At 32.9% G+C, this 23281-nt stretch overlaps 2 protein-coding genes across 2 annotated transcripts in view; both read right to left on the minus strand.

Annotated features, from left to right (window-relative positions):
- LOC143083961 (uncharacterized) overlaps positions 1-19823 on the minus strand; it is a 38556-nt gene extending 18733 nt beyond the window's left edge. Inside the window, exons 1-7 of the mRNA XM_076260378.1 lie at positions 19797-19823; positions 15350-15374; positions 8786-9016; positions 6683-7234; positions 6175-6281; positions 3455-3908; positions 895-1673 (exon numbers count right to left, since the gene is read on the minus strand). Of these exons, the coding sequence (XP_076116493.1) occupies positions 895-1673; positions 3455-3908; positions 6175-6281; positions 6683-7234; positions 8786-9016; positions 15350-15374; positions 19797-19811 (2163 nt within the window). The 5' untranslated portion in view covers positions 19812-19823. The remainder of the gene's footprint in view (positions 1-894; positions 1674-3454; positions 3909-6174; positions 6282-6682; positions 7235-8785; positions 9017-15349; positions 15375-19796) is intronic.
- LOC143083960 (uncharacterized) overlaps positions 1-23281 on the minus strand; it is a 292090-nt gene that overhangs the window by 263343 nt on the left and 5466 nt on the right. The window lies entirely within an intron of this gene.

Here is a 23281-nt window from a genome sequence, read left to right on the forward strand (position 1 = left end):
CAAAAGTAAGAAAAATTTCCGATTTAAACTGTATCCTTTGGCCATGTTGACTTTGATATAGATAATTAATTTGAGAGAGTACTTTATAAATGACGTGTTTCAAGCATAGTTTTACGTCTCAACTTTTTCATTTACGATGGTCTAGAAATGAAAAATGTCATTATGAGGAAATCTATGCAAAAGGTTGGAAACAACCCCTCGAATGACAGAAACCATTCAATGTAATGACTACACCTTAAATGAGGGATTGATTTCAAGTGATAAAAGCTTTTGTTTTGTTGTAAAAACCACTTCTTAGTACAAAAGGGCACATGTTTTTCTTTTGAAGAAATTTCCCCAAAGAACTGTCATCTTTCTGGTATTATATGGTCAAAACATGTCCAAGAATTTTGTTATATTCCGGGACTTATAATAACTTATTTATTAAAAGTTAGTGGCTCAAAATATAATGAATTTTCACCTTTTTAAGTTAAAAAAGTTCTTCTTTTCAAAAGTAAAGGTTTAGTGTTTATACATTAAATGTAGACTCTAAGATAAGTTTAAGAAAATAATCCCAGAAAACAATGGAGCAAACTCATCTTATTTAGGGGGGGGGGATTAAAAAAAGGAAAAATAATAAAGTGGCGAAAAATATATTGTTTTGCCGAAAATGGTGGCGAAAAAAATAATTGACCCAGTGGAAACCCTGTAGATATATAAAAAAGTCACTGAAATATAATTCTTATCTTTTCCAACATAAACTATCCATCACTTTATTCTATAAAACCTAGAAACAGATTACAAGATAACATTTTAAAACATCACAATTTGTACTTTAGATGAAAACTAGCAGAACCACAAAGTATTCCAAAACAAATAAACTTATTCTATTAAAGCCATATGATTTATGTATACCTGATCTTGATTCCAAATATTCCACTTGTCTTTAGTATGTACAATCTTATGTTTATGACAGATCCATTCATCAGTAGTGAATGCTGCCTCTTCTGGGATATGGCATTCTAACCTGGAGCATGCATATTCAATGTGGAAGGGTAGTTTTTGGCTGATAGATGTGGCCTGGACTGTGGACTTATAGAATTCTGAGATTCTCTCCAATGTTGTATACATGCATTCCTTGATACCAGTGGCTATATCTGGTACTATCAGTCCATTGGAGGTGTCATGGACTATGTAGAGAAATATCTTGTTGCCTTCAACACATACAACAATATCATGTGCTTTGTCGAATGATAATGCAATGAACCCTGAAAACAGGAGTTGTTTTCCTTCATATGTCTTCACGGTCCACATACTTAGACATGCGCTAATGAGACGATTTGGTAAGGCTGGTGGTATTATTGTTCCTTTGAAAACAAAAGCTAGACTGATGGCTTTGTCTGAGGTACATTCATGGGTCATGAAGCTTGTGTCATTTCTTTGAGTGAGCATACAGGGAACAAAGAAGTTTTCAACTGGTAACCGACTTCCTGTATTAGTATCATACCTACGCTGCTCTGATAGAATATCAAGGTGGATAAGCATATCAAATATGAACTCTTTGTAGGGGGATATCTTATTGAAATGCTTTTGTTCCCAAATAAGATACAGATCTTTTCTTTGTATTATTCCACTTCCTGACATTCTTTCGAAAGTATTTCTTATAAGACCTTTCTTTGGCCAGAAGGCAATATCTATAAAGTAAAATTCAAACAAAGTACAAATCAAAAAAGTTTTAAACAGATCTTATGATAAAAAACAAGCTCAAAACACAAAAAGAAAAAAAATATTTGAAGGAAATAATTCTGTGACCTCCAAAAAGATTTTACTAACGATGTCGGGACATACATGTGACTAATTTGTAAATTTTGTCTTGCTGATAATGTCGGCTTTTTTTTGTTTCCATCTTTCTTTCATACTTTTTAACTAAATAGGCACAGATTTAAAACAAAAGACCGTTATCATTTGCCATTTAAGGGCATACACTCCTATAAAACGACGTCTGACAGTTTTTACAGAATAGCTAATTACAAGATATCAACCTTTTGATAATGTTTGGCACTGTCATATTTTCTCTCTATTCATTTTCATTACAATAAATAAAGCTTGCATTTCGTCCCTATGTTCAATCTTTAAACCCGTTTAAAAATATATATACTCTAATAACACTGATAATGACTTTGGTCTAATTTGTTTAAGTTTTGCTAAGAGGTTACATACATTACGATGATGTTTTGTATAGGTAAACAAACAACGAATAGTGAGAAAAGAGGTGAACAAGGGATACTAAACATATCTACAAATTAACAAACATAACAGATTGCATTAAAAGTAAAAAGAATACATTGTTGACAATATAATGAAATTTATTGCAACTGTCAGGAATATGACTGTATTCGATTCGTCTGATGTGTTTCAGCTTTTGATTTTGACATTTAATAAAAGACTTTCCGATTTGAATTTTTATTTTTCAGTTCAGTACTTTTGTTATTAAACTTATTAGTTCAAAAAAGCACATTCATGATTTATCAATGATATTTGAGATTCGTTTTTAATTTTCGAATTGGGTGGATAATTTTTTTAGTGTTTCTGTATGTTTTGTTATAACAGAATTGAAACGTTTACAGTCAACAGAAAGACTTGTCAATCTAGATGGACATCAGATTCTGACTCAGAGCGTTCTAGTCATAACGCATTCTCTTGATGCGTACTAAGCAGAGAAAATGGCAAATATCAATGTTCATGTATTTAGTTTGACTAAATTTGGGGTTCGAGTCAAACTTGATACTACAATTAAGGACTTTATTGAAGTTTTTAATTGTTTTGGTTAAATAAATATATTCGAGATCTTATATTGATTAAAAAAAAATGGTAATATGCAGTTTATTCTTATAAAAACTACAGGGATGACCTGATCATTAAGATAAAGGCAGAAAGTAGAAAGATCTTAATGTTCTGATCATGTTTGACCTACTTCTATTTTCCCTATCTATTATACGTAAAGATATTGAGACCATTAACACATGTTAACCTTATGTATCATTTTGCAGCTATTTGAATGACTGACAGCAGCGATACAAGCACAAACTCTTTAGAAAAGATACTCCAATGAACATTTGGTTGCAACTGTTAGTAGTAGTAGTAGTAGTTTCAGAGAAGAACATTTTTGACATCAAGAAATGGCAATTGTCAGGTGATCAAGTCTTTGTTTTACTGCCTTTTGTATCTGTGAATGTATATATGCAAGGCCTTTTATCTTAAAACTTTCATTTGTACACCTTCAAACATCATATCCAGTATTATAATTGGTTGATTTATGAGTCTGTGTTTGATAATTTTTCTAGAAAGTTTTAGAACTGCAAATTTTTAGTTTTGAAAGTCTTTTGAATTGTTTTGACAATTATTTAGCCTAATTATAAAAAGGAAGATTTGGTATGATTGCCAATGAGACAAATGTCCACACGAGACCAAATACCTGTAACAAATGATCTCATCACTTCGACCAGAAGCAGTGGACTGATGATCACATAACCTTTCAACTGTGGGGTATCAAAATAGACTAATTTCCCCAGTGAGTGCTGAAATTGTAGAAAATCTGTCAGCTCTTCATTTGATAAGACGGACACCTTGCTGATGGAATTCAATTCTTCAACTTCTCTCAATGACAATACTTGTTTCCCTTTTGCTACCAAATTAGCAATCTCAAGTTCAAGGGGAACAGAGGCATTGGGCATTGACTCTCCCCAACAAGGGTGTTGAAAGGTAAGATCTGTGATTGCTTTCTTAAGGACATCGATCTCTGGATCTGTTTTGTCTGTTGCATTGACAAATATTTGGTTGTCGATGACCAGATGTCCTCGTCCTTCATGGTCTTTAAATAACTCTTCTACTCCACTATATAACTCTGTACGCCGTGTTTCAATATATTCCTATTAAAAAATACAGAAGTGCAGAGAGTAATAAGATTTTATGGTGAAATGCAATGTATGCACTGACTTAGTTCATGTAAAACTAAGTTATCATTGAATCCAGTAATCCAAAATAAAAAGTTGATGATTTTAGACAAGTTTAATACTCCTAAACAATTAAAAGAAAAAACTAAATAAGGGCCTGCAAAATGACAGCAAACCGTTTATTGGTTGTTCATGTAAAACAAATAAGCAATTCATGGGTCCAACCACTAAATGCCAAAAACTAGAATATTCAACGAACCAACATATTGAGATTGAAATGTGATTACATTAAACTATGTTAAGTGTTCTTAGTAATTGCACAAAATTAATATAAAGTGTTATTTTCCAATGAATCATGGATTAATTCCAAACAAAAATGTGTCCTCAGTACATGAATGCCCCACTCGCACTATCATTTTCCATGTTCAGTGGACCGTGAAATTGGGGTAAAAACTCTAATTTGGCATTAAAATTAGAAAGATCATATCATAGGGAACATGTGTACTAAGTTTGAAGTCGATTGGACTTCAACTTCATCAAAAACTACCTTGACCAAAAACTTTAACCTGGAGCGGGATAGACGGACGGACGGACAGACGGACGGACGAACGGACGCACAGACCAGAAAACATAATGCCCCTCTACTATCGTAGGTGGGGCATAAAAAGCATCAATGGAATTTTGAATATTTAATTTGACCTCCATACTTTCATCACAAACATCATTTTGGAAGAGGACTAGATACAGAAGTTTTCACACAGAAACGACATTCTGGTACATTTTCAATACAATCAAAGGTCACTACACGATAACAGTACAATTGAAATATGTCCATTTTGAAATTGATGTCCATTGTGTCATCATTAAAACTTAAGTTATTGAACTGAAAAAAAACTCAGGTTTTTCAATTTGTTGGTAAAAATCCTATCTTCAAAGTCTGTAATGGATTCTTGATTTTAAAAAATTTGAACCTTTCGAATTAGTAAAGAGACATTGCAGAAATGTGCATCTAATCTGGTGCAATCAAAATAATGATGTCAGATCTTGTATAGGTATTCTCAATAATCCTAAATTTGCCTTTTTCTGTTATATTCTAACAACAAACATGCCTTAATTTCAATCTGCTGATGTGATTCTGACCTTTGACTGAAACAATGCTTCATTCTCAATTGATCTAATATTTGTCCAAACATTTGTGTAACATATTTGTTTGACACACATTTATTTACCTTATGTTTGGATTATTATTAAACAACTTCCCCCGAAAAAAGAAGGAATATTTTCCTTTACAATGGACATATCAAGCAAATGATGAAGGTTTGACGAATGATTGAAAGATTTTACATATAAGTTTTACTTCATTGTAACTTATGCAACAAAGGTACGACGTGTATTGCTCATTCGTAGCACTATCTACCAAAGCTAATGAAACTTTATAACAAACAGTATTGACTTGATAAGTGGTTATCTCCAACTGAATAATTCACAAATGTTAATGCATTAACCACACAATAGTTAGTAATATGCTACCTTGTCACAGTAGGGACAGTAGTTATTATGAATTATCCAATTATAGAACAATAAACTTTTCAAGAAAATGTTATTTGAGTTTCTCCTTACAGCTGGACTACCATTTTGACAACTTGACCAATTTGCATTGTTACACACCAGGTAGTTTCTTTAATTTGCTAATTTATTATTTGTACCTCACTTCTCAGTATTAACGGGATGGTATTACAATATATGAACTATTGATAAAAAAATGCCAATGAGGCAACTATCCACAAAAGACCAAAATGACACAGACATTCACAACTATAGGTCACCGTACGGCCTTCAACAATGAGCAAAACCCATACCGTATAGTCATATATTTAGACCACTCGATCACCAAGGCCCTTCTCAGACTAAATGATAGACATACATTAAATAAATAAGTTCGATTGACAGCTCACATTTTCATTTTCATCGATCATGTGCTGAATTGTTAGTGAAAATAAGTGATGTAAAGAATACCATGTGCCATTATCTTTCCTGTCTGTACAGTGGCGGATCCAGAACTTTTCATAAAGGGGGGCCCACTGACTGACCTAAAGGGGGGGGGGGCACTCCAGTCATGCTTCAGTGATTCCCTATATAATCAACTAAATTTTTCCTAGGAAAGGTGGGGCCCGGGCCCCCAAGCCCCCCCCCCCCCCTGGATCCGCCTATGCTGTATATAACTTAACATTAGTTCACTTACCTTTGGTACTTTGTCTTTATGAGTTGCAACAAACAAAATCTTAGGAATTCCTGTATATACTGCCTTACAATAGGTAAGGATACAGTTGACCCAGTATTGTAAAAAAACTGAAAAAACAACATATCAATACAATACATCTCGTACGTCCAGTTATGGATATTAGTTTTAAATAGCTGGCTTGAGTTTGCAATATCGATATGGGTTTTTAGAAATTTCTTGTGTTTTTTGTCTGTAACTAAATACAAAATAGTTCTTTTATTTTTGAAGGTTGTTGTCATTCCAAAGAAGGTTCTCTGACTTAATGACACTATGGATTCAATTTTGATCACTGCCCATATCATCAAGTTAACAATACCTTGCAAACCTCATTTGATTGAAACATATTGAAGATCGTGATTCCAAACACCTATATGATCAGTTAACAACATAGTTCATGTTTTATTGATTTGTAAGTCTTGAAAGTTTTATATGTTTTATATCGATAACATGAATAGTTTTATAAAATTACCTGCTGGGGTTGGAGTCAAATGCTGCCCTGGAAAACACAAGACATCAGGAACCTGCTCATATAGTCCTTGGCTTCCATCAAAAACAACAAGAAACAAAGCTCTGTAGGTCATGAAGGTCTGGTGTGTTGTAAAATACACATACTGTCCACCAAAGTCCCAGAAGATAAGTCGTCCCACTTTCATCTTGTACTTTCCACTCTTTAGAACTCTTTCCATTTTTTTTCTAATTTCATCTATAGTCATCTTTGCTTTCATTTTCTGTTTCAACTGCTGTTGTGATAGAGGCACAATAGAGGACGCCTCAAGTGATAACGTTAGGGCTGCTTGAGGTTGGTTTGAGACATTATCTAATGTGTTTGATGGGAGAGGCAATGCCATAGCTTCTGATTGGTGTAGGACACCTGGATTACCCATGTCATCGTCTTTACTTCCAGAAGGATTAATATCTGATGATTGGTGTTGGTCTAACTTTTCTCTTGCATTTGTTCCTTTGTCTTTTCTTGAAGTCATTAGCACCTTATTGTAAACAACATCCATGGCATTATAAGTTTCTGTAAGAAGAATAAACAAAAATGCTTATATATCACTTTAACGTATACATAAGGAATTCTTGTATAAAAAGTTAAAATAAATGATTCTTACGACGAACATAACTAGTTCATTCATTCACCTCTTAGTTTCATCTTTTCCGCAGAAGAACTTCCACTAAATTAATAAAATTATGTCTGTCCAATAGCAGACAAAAGCAGGCGTTATTTATTTTTCTGATAAAGTTTTTAATTGAATTGCCTTGATAACATGACTTCAACAACTATTTCAATTTGTTTGCGGGGCACAATCAATTATGACTGTATACGGTAATTTCCAATAAACAAATTCTGATGTTTACAATCATGATCATCACCATCACTGATCATCACCTTCATAAAAAAAAACGTATTATGTTGATTACTTCATATAATTAATCTTTTAACCACAGCATATAATGTTCCGACAACTGCAAATAATGTTTGGACCACTGAGTATAATGTTTTGAGCACTTCATTTAATGTTGTGACCACTGCATATAATGTTGTGACCACTATACAATGTTGTGAGCACTGTATATAATGCTGTAAGCACTGCATATAATGTTGTGAGAACTGCATATTATGTTGTGAGCACTGCATATAATAGTTTGACAACTGCATATAATAGTGTGAGCAATGCATACAATGTTGTGAGCACTGCATGTAATGCTGATCAATAACATATGGTAGTCATGACGTTCCATAGTTTTACTTAAAAGGTTTCTGTATTAGCATATACATCTTTATTCTAACAAAAAAACTCAGCAGGAAAATTCTAATTTTGTTTTGTTTTTTGTTAAGAAAAAAAATTATGTGCGGGCAGATCTGTCGAGCAAGGAATGAAATTGTCGCGGCCTAATACACAATAAAAAAAAATCAAATTTTGAAATGCAAATTCATGTTTTAGTAAAACATAGCACGTATAAAAACATATTTAAATTTCTAAACTTACTGCAACTATTCATAAAAGCATTACATGTCTATTTGAAAATTATGCATGAATTTTATAAAATATGAAAACACATTAGAAATGGTACTGGGTAACATGTAATCACCATGATTATGTCGAATGCAATTTGAGGACTGAAAGAATAAAACTTACTTAATAAATGTCCTACTACTGTTTGTAAACGATTGTTTCAATTGTATTAAAGTCCAACATTCAGTATAAACACATATATATATCACTATTTGTGATTCTGAAATTGCATCTATTAAATAAATGGAGATGTGTCCATGGGACATATATTGATGCCCCACTTGCATAGCATGTAATAAAGGTACATGACTCAGAAATAGTGAAAGTGACGCCATTTTAATTCGAAATTGGTCTTAGTTCGGGGGTAGTGAGCATTGTGTATAAGTTTCTGACAATTTGGTTGAGACAAACTTAAGTCAGAGAACTGACGTCTATACCTCACATAATGTACAGATGGACATACGAACGGACATATAGACGGACAAGTTTAATAAACACTTAAAACCCACTCAACGGGGACATACACAAACCAGGTTGTGTATTGCAAGTCTTACCTGGATTTATGAGAACCCATTCTCTTGTCTGGATATCTAGACCACAGCGACCTTCGAGAAGAGAGATTCCATCTGTAGAATGTCTCCCTTCCGGTATCACATCCCCAATTAATAGCTTCACTAGAGACGATTTTCCGACCGCGACCTGGCCAGTCACCATACAGCGCATGTCAAAAGATTCGTAGGTACCTTGACCCGTTAAACGATCTAACTGTCGTTTTTTCTTGTATTCTGTAAAAAAACATGAATGTGTTTTACTTCAATCATATGAATACCAATGGTATCAGAGGGAGGGGGAGATGTTAAATAAATGAGGAATATGTCCATGGGACATAAATGATGCCCTTGCTTACATATAGCGTTAATATTAAGGGACATAACTCAATAACACTAAAAGTGACGCTCATTCAAATGCAATTTTATACTTTATCGGAGTTTTGTGATAATACGTATGGTGTATATGTAGGCTTCATCTCATTTGATTAAGGCAAACTTAAGTTAGAGAACAGAAACGAAAATTTCAGCATTTTTGTTTAGAGATCAACTAAAATCATAGAACGGTATATATCAATTTCGGGACAAACAAGGGTAACACTTAATGTCTCTGAAACAATGTACAAAATATACAAATAAACAGTACAACTGACGATACCAACTAAAATTAATTATCAATATGACATTGACAGACAGAGGCATTTATTACTTAAAAGGGTATAAGCTGTCAAATTCATGTTTATTTCCCCAAGTTTATTGATTTATGACATTGTCAAACGTATATACATGTATTCAAATTACAAAAAAGTAAAAAAAAAACAATAAATAATTACGTTGTATCAGCATTGGTCATATATTCAACAAAAAATGTCAACTTATTGTCCATCAAGATAACATCCGAATACGGCAGACAGTCATGTAACCCGATATAGATATAAATATAGAAATAGAGATAAACACATACAATCATATGAGAAAGATTTTTTGGTGTCCCTTTGTTTTCACAAATGATGTTTTTGTTCCAGGCGAATAACCCTGGCCTCACAACTTTTTGAAACTTTTGGTCCTCGTCGATCTTCAACTTGGTAGGTGTTATGGCTTTCGAACTTTTTACATCTGAGCATAGTTTTGTGTGGACGTAGCGTGCGTCTGGTGTATAAAAATATGGTTTAACCTGTTACCTTTGGATGGCTATTATTCGTTTGTTTCTCTGTCCTATATTTTCTCCCATTTATCAGTTTATTTATTGTAAACCTGTTGTGTATTGTTGTCATTTTAATGTTATAATTATAACACTGCCATTAAAGCGGGAGGTTTGGCGTGCCACAAAACCAGGTTCAACCCACCATTTTTTCATACAAGAGTGCACACGCTGAAATGTCTTGCCTTCTATACTAATCATTGATATTATGTTGATAGTCCTAAGTATAAAGCTAAGCTTTATTACAACTGTCACATAAACTTAACATTAACCAAGATAACTAAACAAAGACCAATGAACCTTGAAAATGAGGTCAAGGTCAGATGAAACATGCCAGGCAGACATGTACAGCTAACAATGATTATATACAACATATATAGTTGACCCATTACTTATAGTTTAAGAAAAATAGACCAAACACAAAAACTTAAAACTGTGCAATGAACCGTGAAAATGAGGTCACGGTCAAATAAAACCTGTGCGACTGACATAAAGATCATAAAATATTTCCATACACCAAATATAGTTGACCTATGGCATATAGTATTAGATAAAAAGACCAAAACTCAAAAACTTAACGTTGACCACTGAACCTAAAAATGAGGTCAAGGTCACATGACATCTGCCCGCTAGACATGTACACGTTACAATTATTCCATACAACAAATATAGTAGACCTATTGCATATAGTATGAGAAAAACAGACCATAACACAAAAATTTAACTATAACCACTGAACCATGAAAATGAGGTCAAGGTCAGATGACACCTGCCAGTTGGACATGTACACCTTACAGTCCTTCCATGCACTGAATATACTAGCCCTATTGCTTATAGTATCTGATATATGGACTTGACCACCAAAACTTAACCTTGTTCACTGATCCATGAAATGAGGTCGAGGTCAAGTGAAAACTGTCTGACAGACATGAGGTCATTACAAGGTACCCACATATGAAATATAGTTATCCTATTACTTATAACAAGAGAGAATTCAGCATTACAAAAAATTTGAACTTTTTTCAAGTGGTCACTGAACCATGAAAATGAGGTCAAAGACATTGGACATGTGACTGACGGAAACTTCGTAGCATGAAGCATCTACATACAAAGTATGAAGCATCCAGGTCTTCCACCTTCTAAAATATAAAGCTTTTAAGAAGTGAGCTAACACCGCCACCACCGCCGGATCACTATCCCTATGTCGAACTTTCTGCAACAAAAGTTGCAGGTTCGACAAAAATGCCCTGTACCAAGTCAGGAAAATGGACATTGTTACATTAAAGTTCATTTCCGTGTGTGTTACTTTTCGGTGTTGTGTCTCTGTTGTGTCGTAGTTCTCTTATATTTGATTCGTTTCCCTCAGTTTAAGTTTGTAACCCGGGTTTGTTTTTTTCTCTATCGATTTATGATTTTTGAACAGCGGTATACTACTGTTGCCTTTATTTACATCATTGGTTTTAAAATATTTAGCTTTGAGCATTCCTGATTAAGGTAAATCTAGAAAAACGCTTTAGATACATTATATTGGTTTTAATTTTTACACATGTATAGATGTTTTATAACTTCCATCTTTTGCGTGATTTAAATGATGATACTTTCTCAAAATTGATAAAAGAGCAACTAAATTGATGAAAACATTCAAAGCATGTCAAGTTAACTCAACCCTTTTTTTATTGGTGCTAGAGAAGCTTATTTCCATGTTTCAAATCATTTACTTTAGTTTAACAAACTAAAAGAATTCCTAAAAATAGACTTCCAAGGGAAAAAACTCCTATAAGGAATCAATAGATAAAGCCTGTTGACTCTAAGATAAAAAAGCAAATTTGTGCAGCAAACTATGATAAAAGTCTAGGACTGAATTTATCAATTGATCTTTTATAGGAGTAATTGACTTTAAATGATTTTTTTTTAAGAGTATAATAGTTTTAAAAAAAAAAAAAAAAAAAACTGAGATGTGTCATGAACATTGTTGTTTCAGGTGCAATTTCTGCATAATGGGCTGTCCCATTCGATTGAAAATTTCAATTAGATATTAACCTACTGAATAGTTTTCCGTGTTCGATTTGCTCTAACTACTTTAAATTTGGAAATATAACACAACAACTGCATTTCACCCTATTTTGTTATGCCGACTGACTACATCGGATGATGCTGGACAACAACAAAGGACGCCGAGTGATAGCAATATCTCACATGGCCCGGTGAACTAAACTATGGTAATAAATTGCTTTGCTGAGCGCAGCTGGATATGACCGTAGAGGTCCTACCAGAACAGTTGGGGTAACAATGGACATAATATTTGCGCTTGATACTGGTCTAAATTTGAATTGCAAATAAATATTTGACACATAATATGTTTCTGACACAGAATTACCATAATGACCCATTTAAATACATCATAAAAGTCTTAAAATAGAAAATGACATACATAATCATGGCTTAAAATAGATATTGCTTAATCAGCATTTTTTTAAAATAGTAACTCATAAAACGAAATTGACAGCTAATCACCTCAAGACATAACAATATTTCTTCATACACAACTTAAAAGCATTGTAAGGGAGGTAATACAAACTTATAATTTGTCTTTTTTTAATTGTCCATCAACAAGGTAACCCTTGTTTTCCCCCTAATTTATTAAAGGTTTGAGACAGAACCTCCCCCCATCAAGCCAATCCTAACCATCCCTTTGAGGTACGGAAACTGGTGGTATAATTTCAGAGAGATCCATACCCTATTCCACAAGTTATTGTCTGGAAACTAGAAAAATGCTTATTTGGGCCCTTTTTTGCCCCTAAATCCGTAATTGTTGGGACCATAACCCATAAAAATCGATCCCAACCTTCCTTGTGTTAAAATTTCATAGATATCTATTTACATTTACTCAAGTTATTTTCCAAAAACCAAATGTCTTCAGATGAAGCGGACAACAACGATATGATACCAATATAAGACTGCAAACATTTCATAAAAGGGCAATATTTCTAATAACGACTGGCCTAAAGATTTTTTGCCAGTCTGGAATATTACTAGATTATGTCTTGCTGATAATATTTGCTATTTAAAGTTTTTATTTATGTATTATAATTTTCAAACGATACAATGGATGCAAAAAGTTGGAAAGTCATCATTAAAAGGTTACTTCAGTAATGACATGAATGAGCAGACTAACGATATCCGACATGTTAACTTATTTATAAGTCCTGTCTTGCTATTATCTTAATAGTAACTGCAAAATAAAATAAATAGTTTTACCAATAACACATGTCCAGTAAAAGTTCTATAAAATTCCATGAAGGTACAAAAAAAAAATGAATGTGACATTTATTAATGTCCAAAACAATAAATTTAGATTTATCTTTAATGTTGTCTGTCTAAAAAACTAAGTTCATTTATCAGGTAAATACTGAAAAATTATTTTCAAAATATCTGTATGCTGTCTGTTGATCATGAAAAAAAAGCTTATTTCCATGTCGTATACAATAAAGGTTTGACAAAGTTACTAATGATAAAAAAAAATACAGACTAAACCTAAATGTAGACACCTGCAACTGAATTGATGTGAGCTTGTTATGTTTCGCTTTAGCCAAAAGTCACCAACTTGATATAAAACCATTATTATTAATTTTGGGAGTTCAAATACATAAAATGTCTCTTTTTGTCTTCAAATTCATGAGAAGTTCCGCAGAGCCCTAAGTCTCGCCTGTGAATGCTGCTATTAGCGAACTATTGATTTAAAAAGTGAGTCCTTTTATCAGAAATTCATGAAGTTTCACAAGAATCCATGAAGGTTAAAAAATTCATCATGTCATAAAAGTTTAATCCCAAACAGTCTGTAACTGTTAATTGTAAAAAGTCCATCTATCAGAAAAAATACTAAAAATGAAAAAGAATTCAAAAGTTTACTTCAGACATTATCTCTAAATCAGCAAAAAAGCTTGTGCCAAAGTTACATAACGTTTTATGAAGGTTTGATAAAGTAACTGATGTTTAACACACTTTAACTCCAGACTGTATCTATTTGTTAACTGTAAAATAAACTCCATTTATGAGTTAAAATACAGAAAAATGAAAATAACTATTTTCAAAAAAAAAATTTTGGGTTATAATTAGCTTCTGTCCACATTTCCTAAAACTCCATAAAGATTTGAAAAAGTTATCAATGTCTAAAAAAAACATTAACTACAGGCTGAACCTAAATGTTGACGACGGAATCTAGGATCGCTATGTCTTGCTTTCATAGGCCCGACAAAAACCATACAACATTTTTTATCAAAAGCTAAAATTTAGTAACAAGTCAAAAATAATTCAGATTACTGCCATTTTAATCTTTTCGGTTTCGATGCAGTTAAATAACTGTTGTTTGTATCAATCAGTCTGAGTTGCGTTTTTTTATCTAATATTAAGGTTGATAGAAGTGCTTTTTCTGTTTTTTTCCAAATTTTTTGACGGTTTGTTATGATGTAAAAGTTAATATTGATGTTAAAATACCTCCTCACAAAAAAGGATTTTAAAAGCCCATTGTCTGCTGTGGTGATATATATGATCAACATCCATTTTAGTTTAAGTTCTTTTAATGGCAATATCAACTTTAACTTTTACTATTAGGTTTTCCAAAATAGAAAATATGCAAATTTATCCTTAGTAAAAATAGGACTCAATGAATAAATAACAGATCAGGCGAACATACTGTTATCTAAATATTCTCAAAAGCTTTTTGCTAGTGGTTTATTATAAAGACACAGACACATCGTATATCATTCCATTAATTTGTTATGGTGACTGTAAAACTAAGGTAGTGTTAATTTCAGTCTTTTTTTTTCTCATAGCGCTGTTGGAGAGGACAGGTGTATATATAACTCATCAAGCTACGAAATCACCCCAAGTTCAGAAAAGTGATGATATATTTGTCCTGGTTGCCAGTTCTGTTTTGGTTTCACATGTTGGTCCTCTTTTGTTTTATCATGTCTTTATTTACATTATGTTGCTTTTTTTTAATTTGCAAAATATATCACTGTACGAATTTAAATGTGGACATCCGTATCGGGGGCAGAACAATTAGTACAGAAGATGTTTTAAACAGACACAACGCAAGATATGCCAAAAACATCAAATTCTGAAAATAATGAAAAGGTATAACATGAATACAACTCTTTTCAGGATTTCTGATTTGGGACAGCACATGAATATATGGAAGTTTTAAATTGATTTGATATCTCAAACCCCAACCTTGTTTTATTTCCGATCACAAGTTTAACAAAGCAGACATCCAAAAACTTACTATCAATACTAGTACAGGAAAAATACATTATTCTAAAATAACGGTATGATAAACAAGAATACTTGCAGATCATAACTAGACTTACCTTCTGGAGTCTTTAACATGACAGTCTACAAAAGAATAAACAATCTGATATCACATAACAATTCATAAACTTGGTGTGTCTACGGTAAAATGTTACATGTGTTAAGCCATTAAGACGAGAAAATCAACAGTTTGATATCGAGCAATCAATAATCGAAGTACAAATATATCAGACAGCAACCAAAACAATGGGTGAAGTACAGGCTTCAGATTTGGAACATGCACAGACAGAATGTGGTGGTTAAACAGGTTTGTGAGTGCTTACTCCCCCTAAACTTGGGACAATGGTGCAACAACACAACACAATAACATATCAGTTTGAAAATATCTGACGTATCACTTTGAAATGGACAAAAAGTGATGACAAAAACTGTTTTGGCCCTTCAGGACAGGTGAGCTAAAAAACATGAAAAAATGTAAACATGACTATACACAATACTAGATATGGACAATGCCCCCCACCCCTTTTCTGCTCTGCCATATGCACGAGTATAGTTCCACATATTTTAGATTTGACAAACAGTAATGTTGTCATACAACTTGAAATTGTTACGCTGTCTGTAAGACACAAATGATGCCTCCGCCTGACCATAGGAAATTATAAATTTAACATTATGTATGATGATGTAACTGTAGAAGGAGATAGACGGACAAACCATGATCTCTTTGTGCAGTTAGTACCAAAAAAAATGACTAAGTCCAATTACCTGTCATTTTCAGAATATTTGAAAAAAATCAAAATCCTATGGCCATGCACACCTTTATTATGTTTATGAACATCCTTCAAAATATTAAAGTTGTACCTCCAAAACTGTAGGAGGAGCAGGGTTGGCAAAGTATTACCCACCCGGGAATTCCCGGGTTTTCCCGGGCTGGGCAATACTCCCAGAATTGGGTAATAGTGCGCATTACTGGGCATTATGATTTTTAAGCTTATTTTAACACAAAATAGTTGAGACTTGTTATAGTTTCATAGTAAAACAGCTAAAAATATACTTTTTATACAGATAACCATTGACAGTCATTTCTAGAAAATTCAATTTCATTCTCTTCTCTATTAATTTTATATGTAGGCAGAATACAAGATTTGCACATTTAAAGATATCTTTTAATTACCAAGTATTGTTTCAATAATCCAAACTTTGAAAAATGCATTTTATTGCAGTGTTCCAAGTGAATTGTTAATTTTAATTGTTATACATTCATATTGCTAAATAAACACCCTACAGGGTCATGCCATTAACACTTATAAAATTGAAAGGACTGATTATTGTTACATAAACAAATCTGTGTTCTAATCTGAATAATTACTTATTAATTAGTGACAGTACATATACATTATTTAAATGTGATGTTTCTTTAATACATGTAATTGTTCTTAATAGGAGCTATATGCATTTGAAAAAAAAATGATTTATTTGCATTCTATTTACAGTTTGCCTATCTAGACAAATGCTAAACAAACAAAATAGGGTATAAATATCTTATTAAATGTATTGCATTTGAGTTGTTTATCACTTAATCCTCTTTAAAATTCAGACAAATATTTGATATTACCCAGTATTGCCCAGTATTACCCACTAAAACCCAGTAAAACCCGGGTTTTCCCAGTATTTCCCACTGGGCTGGGCAATACTCATAAAACCCGGGTTTTTGCCAACCCTGAGGAGGAGATAGCCGGACGAACAATGTATCCTACTACTGACGGACGAACAGACGGATGGACGGACAGACAGGGGTAAATTAATATGCCCCCCGACATTGTGTTGCTGGGGCATAAACACATTCAAAACAACATCTTTAAAATCTTTTACACACCACAAAAAAGTCTATTTACATTATAAGGGTTATGCATCTTCTTCTTGTTATAATACTGTTATATTTGATTAGCATACAGATAAATCACAAAGGACTATATTCATTATATATTCAAATTTATAAATAACTTGCTTTATTTGTGTACCAGGTTCAAACTGACAATACCTCACGATATCTGCATATGTATGTATATAAACTACTGTACACAGGTTTAATTTTTTTTTTAATTATCAGTGGAAAAATTAATCAAAATGTCAAAATTGAGGTTACATTTATAACTAACAAAAACTTTGAGAGCATCGTTACTATAGCTACAAATAATCTCAAATATTTGTATTTGCATGCACTGAAAAAAAATCATTATCCTTTACTAGTCATGATAATTTGTTTTTCTTATATGTAATATACAACATGATGGTAGAATATAGCATATTTAATAATGATGTGATTAACTTGTAATTGTATTGAAATTAGATTCTAAAATCTTTTACGCAGGTTTTTTCTACACATGTAAACTAGAGGATCTAAAGAGCCTGTGTCGCTCACCTTGGTCTATGTGAATATTAAATAAAGGAAGCAGATGGATTCATGACAAAATTGTGTTTTGGTGATGGTGATGTGTTTGTACATCTTACTTTACCAAACAGTCTTGCTGCTTACAATTGTCTCTATCTATAATGAACTTGGCCCAGTAGTTTCAGTGGAAAATGTTAATAAAAATTTACAAATTTTATGAAAATTGTTAAAAATTTACTATAAAGGACAATAACTCCTTAGGGGGTCAATTGACCATTTCGGTCACTTAACTTATTTGTAAACCTTACTTTGCTGAACATTATTGCTGTTTACAGTTTATATCTATCTATAATAATATTCAAGATAATAACCAAAAACAGCAAGAATTCCTTAAATTTACCAATTCAGGGGCAGCAACCCAACAACAAGTTGTCCGATTCAACTGAAAATTTCAGGGCAGATAGATCTTGACCTGATGAACAATTTAACTACGTCTGATTTGCTCTAAATGCTTTGCTTTTTGAGTTATAAGCCAAAAACTGCATTTTACCCCTATGTTCTATTTTTAGCTGTGGCGGCCATCTTGATTTGATAACCGGGTCAACGGACACATTTTTTTAAACTAGATACCCCAAAGATGATTGTGGCCAAGTTTGGATTAAATTGGCATAGTAGTTTCAGAGAAGAAGATTTTTGTAAATGATAACCAAGACTTACGAAAAATGGTTAAAAATTGACAATAAAGGGCAATAACTCCTAAAGGGGTCAACTGACCATATTGGTCACGTTGACTTATTTGTAAATCTTACTTTGCTGAACATTATTTCTGTTTACAGTTTATCTCTATCTATAATAATATTCAAGATAATAACCAAAAACAGCAAAATTTCCTTAAAATTACCAATTCAGGGGCAGCAACCCAACAACGGGTTGTCCGATTCATCTGAAAATTTTAAGGCAGATAGATCTTGACCTGATAAACAATTTTACTCCCGTCAGATTTGCTCTAAATGCTTTGGTTTTTGAGTTATAAGCCTAAAACTGCATTTTACCCCTATGTTCTATTTTTAGCCATGGCGGCCATCTTGGTTGGTTGGCCGGGTCACCGGACACATTTTTTAAACTAGATACCCCAATGATGATTGTGGCCAAGTTTAGTTTAATTTGGCCCAGTAGTTTCAGAGAAGAAGAAGTGATGGGAAAATGATGTAAATAAGTGCATTTATATAGATGTTTATCACATACTTACAAACATATAGATTCTTACATTGATAACTGGATTATCAGATTTATCCAATCGAGATAGTTAAATTATCAGTTTTAAAGTCCGAGCCTCGGCAAGGACTTTAAAATTTATAATTTAACCATCGAGATTGGATAAACCCAATAATCCACGAGTAACTATGTCAGAATCTGTTTCTCTAATGATTACAAATAAATTTTCTTTTTTTGTTTAACGAAAATCCCCTTCTTGTGCCTTTCACATTCCACGAAGTTGTCAATTTCACCAACACCTGTTAGCATATTTTGATTCATCCAGTTAGCTAGAAAGGTTATGACCCTTAAAATCATCAAATGATCTTTTGAGATCACCGGCAACCACACGTTGATTAAACTTTTTTATACAACGGGTTCGGAAAGGGATAAATTTCCATAGAATTAGAGAAACATTTAAATCAATCTTTTTATACACTGATACATAATGCACATATTTTGCTTAAATAAAAGGAGATGTGATGTATCAACCAAGAAGACAGTAAGCCAACAAAACAAATACCAAAGAGATATCCAAACAAATGAGTACACAGTTTTCAAACATTTTTCTTTCACATATGCCAAAATCTATATTAGGCAACAAACTTGGAAGTGTCAACTTACATTGTTAACTGACAACACGTATCACATATGCCAACATCTACATTAGACAACAAGCTTGGAATTGTCAACTTACATTGTTAACTGACAACAAATACCACAGAGACAACTAAAGGCACATGTTTCATTGTAACTTCTTTGTACCAAGTTTGTTGTGACTCTAACAATCTGTGACATATTTGTGAATATCTCTTTTTATTATGAAAAAATATCTACCTCAAGGAAGATAGAATATTTACCTTTAGGAAGTCCATCACTTCTTTCTTCTTCCTTCTTGTTTTATCATCATGATAGATTTCTATTGTTACCATATCATAAGGAGTCTGACCCTGAAATACAATCAAATAATCTTTCATCAATCAAACACATCTTCCTTTATTTTATAAACTGTAAAACAATAAATAATAGCTAATTGTTGAATAAATTTTACCTGTCTATACTATTAAACGAGAAGACCTCATTTTGTGTGTCGCTTCTCTTCTTTCCACAATAAATTAATCATCATGCCTGTGTTCTTTAGGTAACATGCATAGCACATTTGTCATCCATTCATATTCTTATGACTATTCAGATTGAGTTATTTTGGGACAAAAACGACAAAATATGTGTCCGGATATTGTATCCGTTATCAGACTAACTTTTAGTCATGGATAAGACTTCCGGTTTTAAACGTGCACAAGAACAACCAATCGTATGATAGATTACAAAAATGAACCAGGTGCTCTGCAGGGCGCAGCTTTATACGACCCCAGAGGTCGAACCCTGAACAGTTGGGGCAAGTATGGACAAAACATTCAAGTGTGATACAGCTCTAAATTTGGATTGTGATCAAATTTTTGACATTATATGGGTTTTTTACACAAAACAAAAGTCAAGATTTTACAAATCAATTAAAGATTTCTTCTTCAAACTTATTTAAATCTAAAATTAAATAGTTGACACAGCATAGGTTTCTGACACAGAATGAATGTGGTCTAATGAACTTAAAATATTTTTTTTTGGCCTTTGAGCAATTCACTATGCTGATGAATATTAATCCTCTCAAAAAAATGTTTGAGAAATTTTCTTTTTATTTATGAAATCTGAAATGAGAAAAATTTAACCCCCCTCCCCATTTTTTTTTCACATCCCCCTTTCCCTTTTTCCAAAACTGATATCAATTCAAATTTCTAATGGAGTTTGCAACAATAACTACTCTTAAATACATCATAAAATATTAAAATGTAAAATAAAGTGCTTGTTATCACTGAATGGTAAAGATTGGTTGGTAGTAAAAGTGAATATACATTATATATTGTATAAAACAATGATTTAAGTTGATTCAACTACTATTCTGAACAAAGAAAAATAACTCCAATTGAAAATTTTTTGCTATTGCACAATATTGTGCAATTAGATATTTCTTGCTATTGCGCAATACTGTGCAATTGAAAATATTTGCTATTGCACAATACTGTGCAATTGAAGATTTCTTGCTATTGCGCAATACTGTGCAATTGAAAATTTCTTGCTATTGCACAATACTGTGCAATTGAAGATTTCTTGCTATTGCTGAATACTGTGCAATTGAAATTTTCTTGCTATTGCACAATACTTAATATATTAATTTTGGATCCTGATTTGAACCAACTTGAAAACTGGGTCCATAATCAAAAATCTAAGTACATGTTTAGATTCAGCATATCAAAAAAGCCCAAGAATTCATTTTTTGTTAAAATCAAACTTAGTTTAATTTTGGACCCTTTTGGACTTTAATGTAGACCAATTTGAAAACAGGACCAAAATTTAAAAATCTACATACACAGTTAGATTTTGCATATCAAAGAACCCCAATTATTTAATTTTTGATGAATTCAAACAAAGTTTAATTTTGGACCCCGATTTGGACCAACTTAAAAACTGGACCAATAATCAAAAATCTAAGTACATTTTTATATTCAGCATATCAAAGAACCCCAAGGATTCAATTTTTGTTAAAATCAAACTAAGTTTAATTTGGGACCCGTTGGACCTTAATGTAGACCAATTTGAAAATGGGACCAAAACTTAAGAATCTACATACACAGTTAGATTCGGTATATCAAAGAACCCCAATTATTTAATTTTTGATGAAATCAAACAAAGTTCAATTTTGGACCCTTTGGGCCCCTTATTCCTAAACTGTTGGGACCAAAACTCCCAAAAGCAAACCCAACCTTCCTTTTATGGTCATAAACCTTGTGTTTAAATTTCATAGATTTCTATTTACTTATACTAAAGTTATGGTGCGAAAACCAAGAATAATGCTTATTTGGGCCCCTTTTTGGCCCCTAATTCCTAAACTGTTGGGACCTCAACTCCCAAAATCAATCCCAACCTTCCTTTTGTGGTCATAAACCTTGTGTTTACATTTCATTGATTTCTATTTACTTATACTAAAGTTATTGAGCGAAAACCAAGAAAAATGCTTATTTGGGCCCTTTTTGGACCCTAATTCCTAAACTGTTGGAACCAAACAACCCAAAATCAATTCCAACCTTCCTTTTGTGGTCATAAACCTTGTGTTAAAATTTCATAGATTTCTATTCTTTTTTACTAAAGTTGGAGTGCGAAAACTAAAAGTATTCGGACGACGACGACGACGACACAGACGACGACGACGACGCCAACATCATACCAATATACGACCAAAAAATGTTCAATTTGTGCGGTCGTATAAAAATAAATAAGCCAACTAGACCGTTCTCCATATCATGGTTTTTAGGTCGCGAGAACCACAACTATTATACCTCCTTAGAGACAATTATGTTTTCGCGTTTATCCACGTGTAAACTACGATTATATTACTATAATATACAGAGACTCTCTGTATTCTATCTACCTTTTTTTCTGAAATATTTACTATCTAAGGGGTCATACCAGTTACTATATATTGAAATAAGTAAAACATGTGGAAACAAGAATGTGTCCATAGTATACAGATGCCATATCAGCACTATCTTTTACTATGTTAAAAGGATTATGTAATGAGGTAAAAGCTCTAATTTGGCAATAAAATTGTAATTATAATATCATAGGGAACATATTTACTAAGTTTATAGTTGGTTGGACTTCAACTTCATCAAAAACTACTTCGACAAAAATTTTAACCTGAAGCGGGACAGACGGACGGACGAACGAACGAACGAATGAACAGACTTGAAAACATAATTCTCATTAATGGGGCATACAAATTTATTGTTAAAAGTGAAAACTTTAACCTGAAGCTGGACAGAAGGACGGACGAACGGACGAACAGACTAAAAAACATAATTCCCATATTAAATGGGGCATAAAAAATTATTGATGAAAGTGAAAGTAGTGATTTGACCAAAGTGAAGATAGTGTAGAGATCAGAGGGAGGCAGGACTTATTCGGGACGTCGGGATCGTGTGTTTTTAGCTCAGGATTTCGGGATTGATCCTTACGGGATGCGGGAATATTTTTTTTAATTTTGGGATGTCGGGAAATGATTTTTTTTTAAAAACGCACCTCAGGATTTCATGTTTCTAAGCCGGGGATTTTGGAAAGGTAGATTTGTAGTGTATGAAAGGTGGAAGGTATGTTTGTAGTGTATAATTGGTGGAAGGTATGTTGGTAGTGGATGACTGGTGGAAGGCATGTTTGTAGTGTATGATTGGTGGAAGGTATGTTGGTAGTGTATGATTGGTGGAAGGTATGTTGGTAGTGTATGATTGGTGGAAGG

The sequence above is a fragment of the Mytilus galloprovincialis genome, chromosome 7 (assembly GCF_965363235.1).
Source record: "Mytilus galloprovincialis chromosome 7, xbMytGall1.hap1.1, whole genome shotgun sequence".
Classification (NCBI taxonomy): domain Eukaryota; kingdom Metazoa; phylum Mollusca; class Bivalvia; order Mytilida; family Mytilidae; genus Mytilus; species Mytilus galloprovincialis.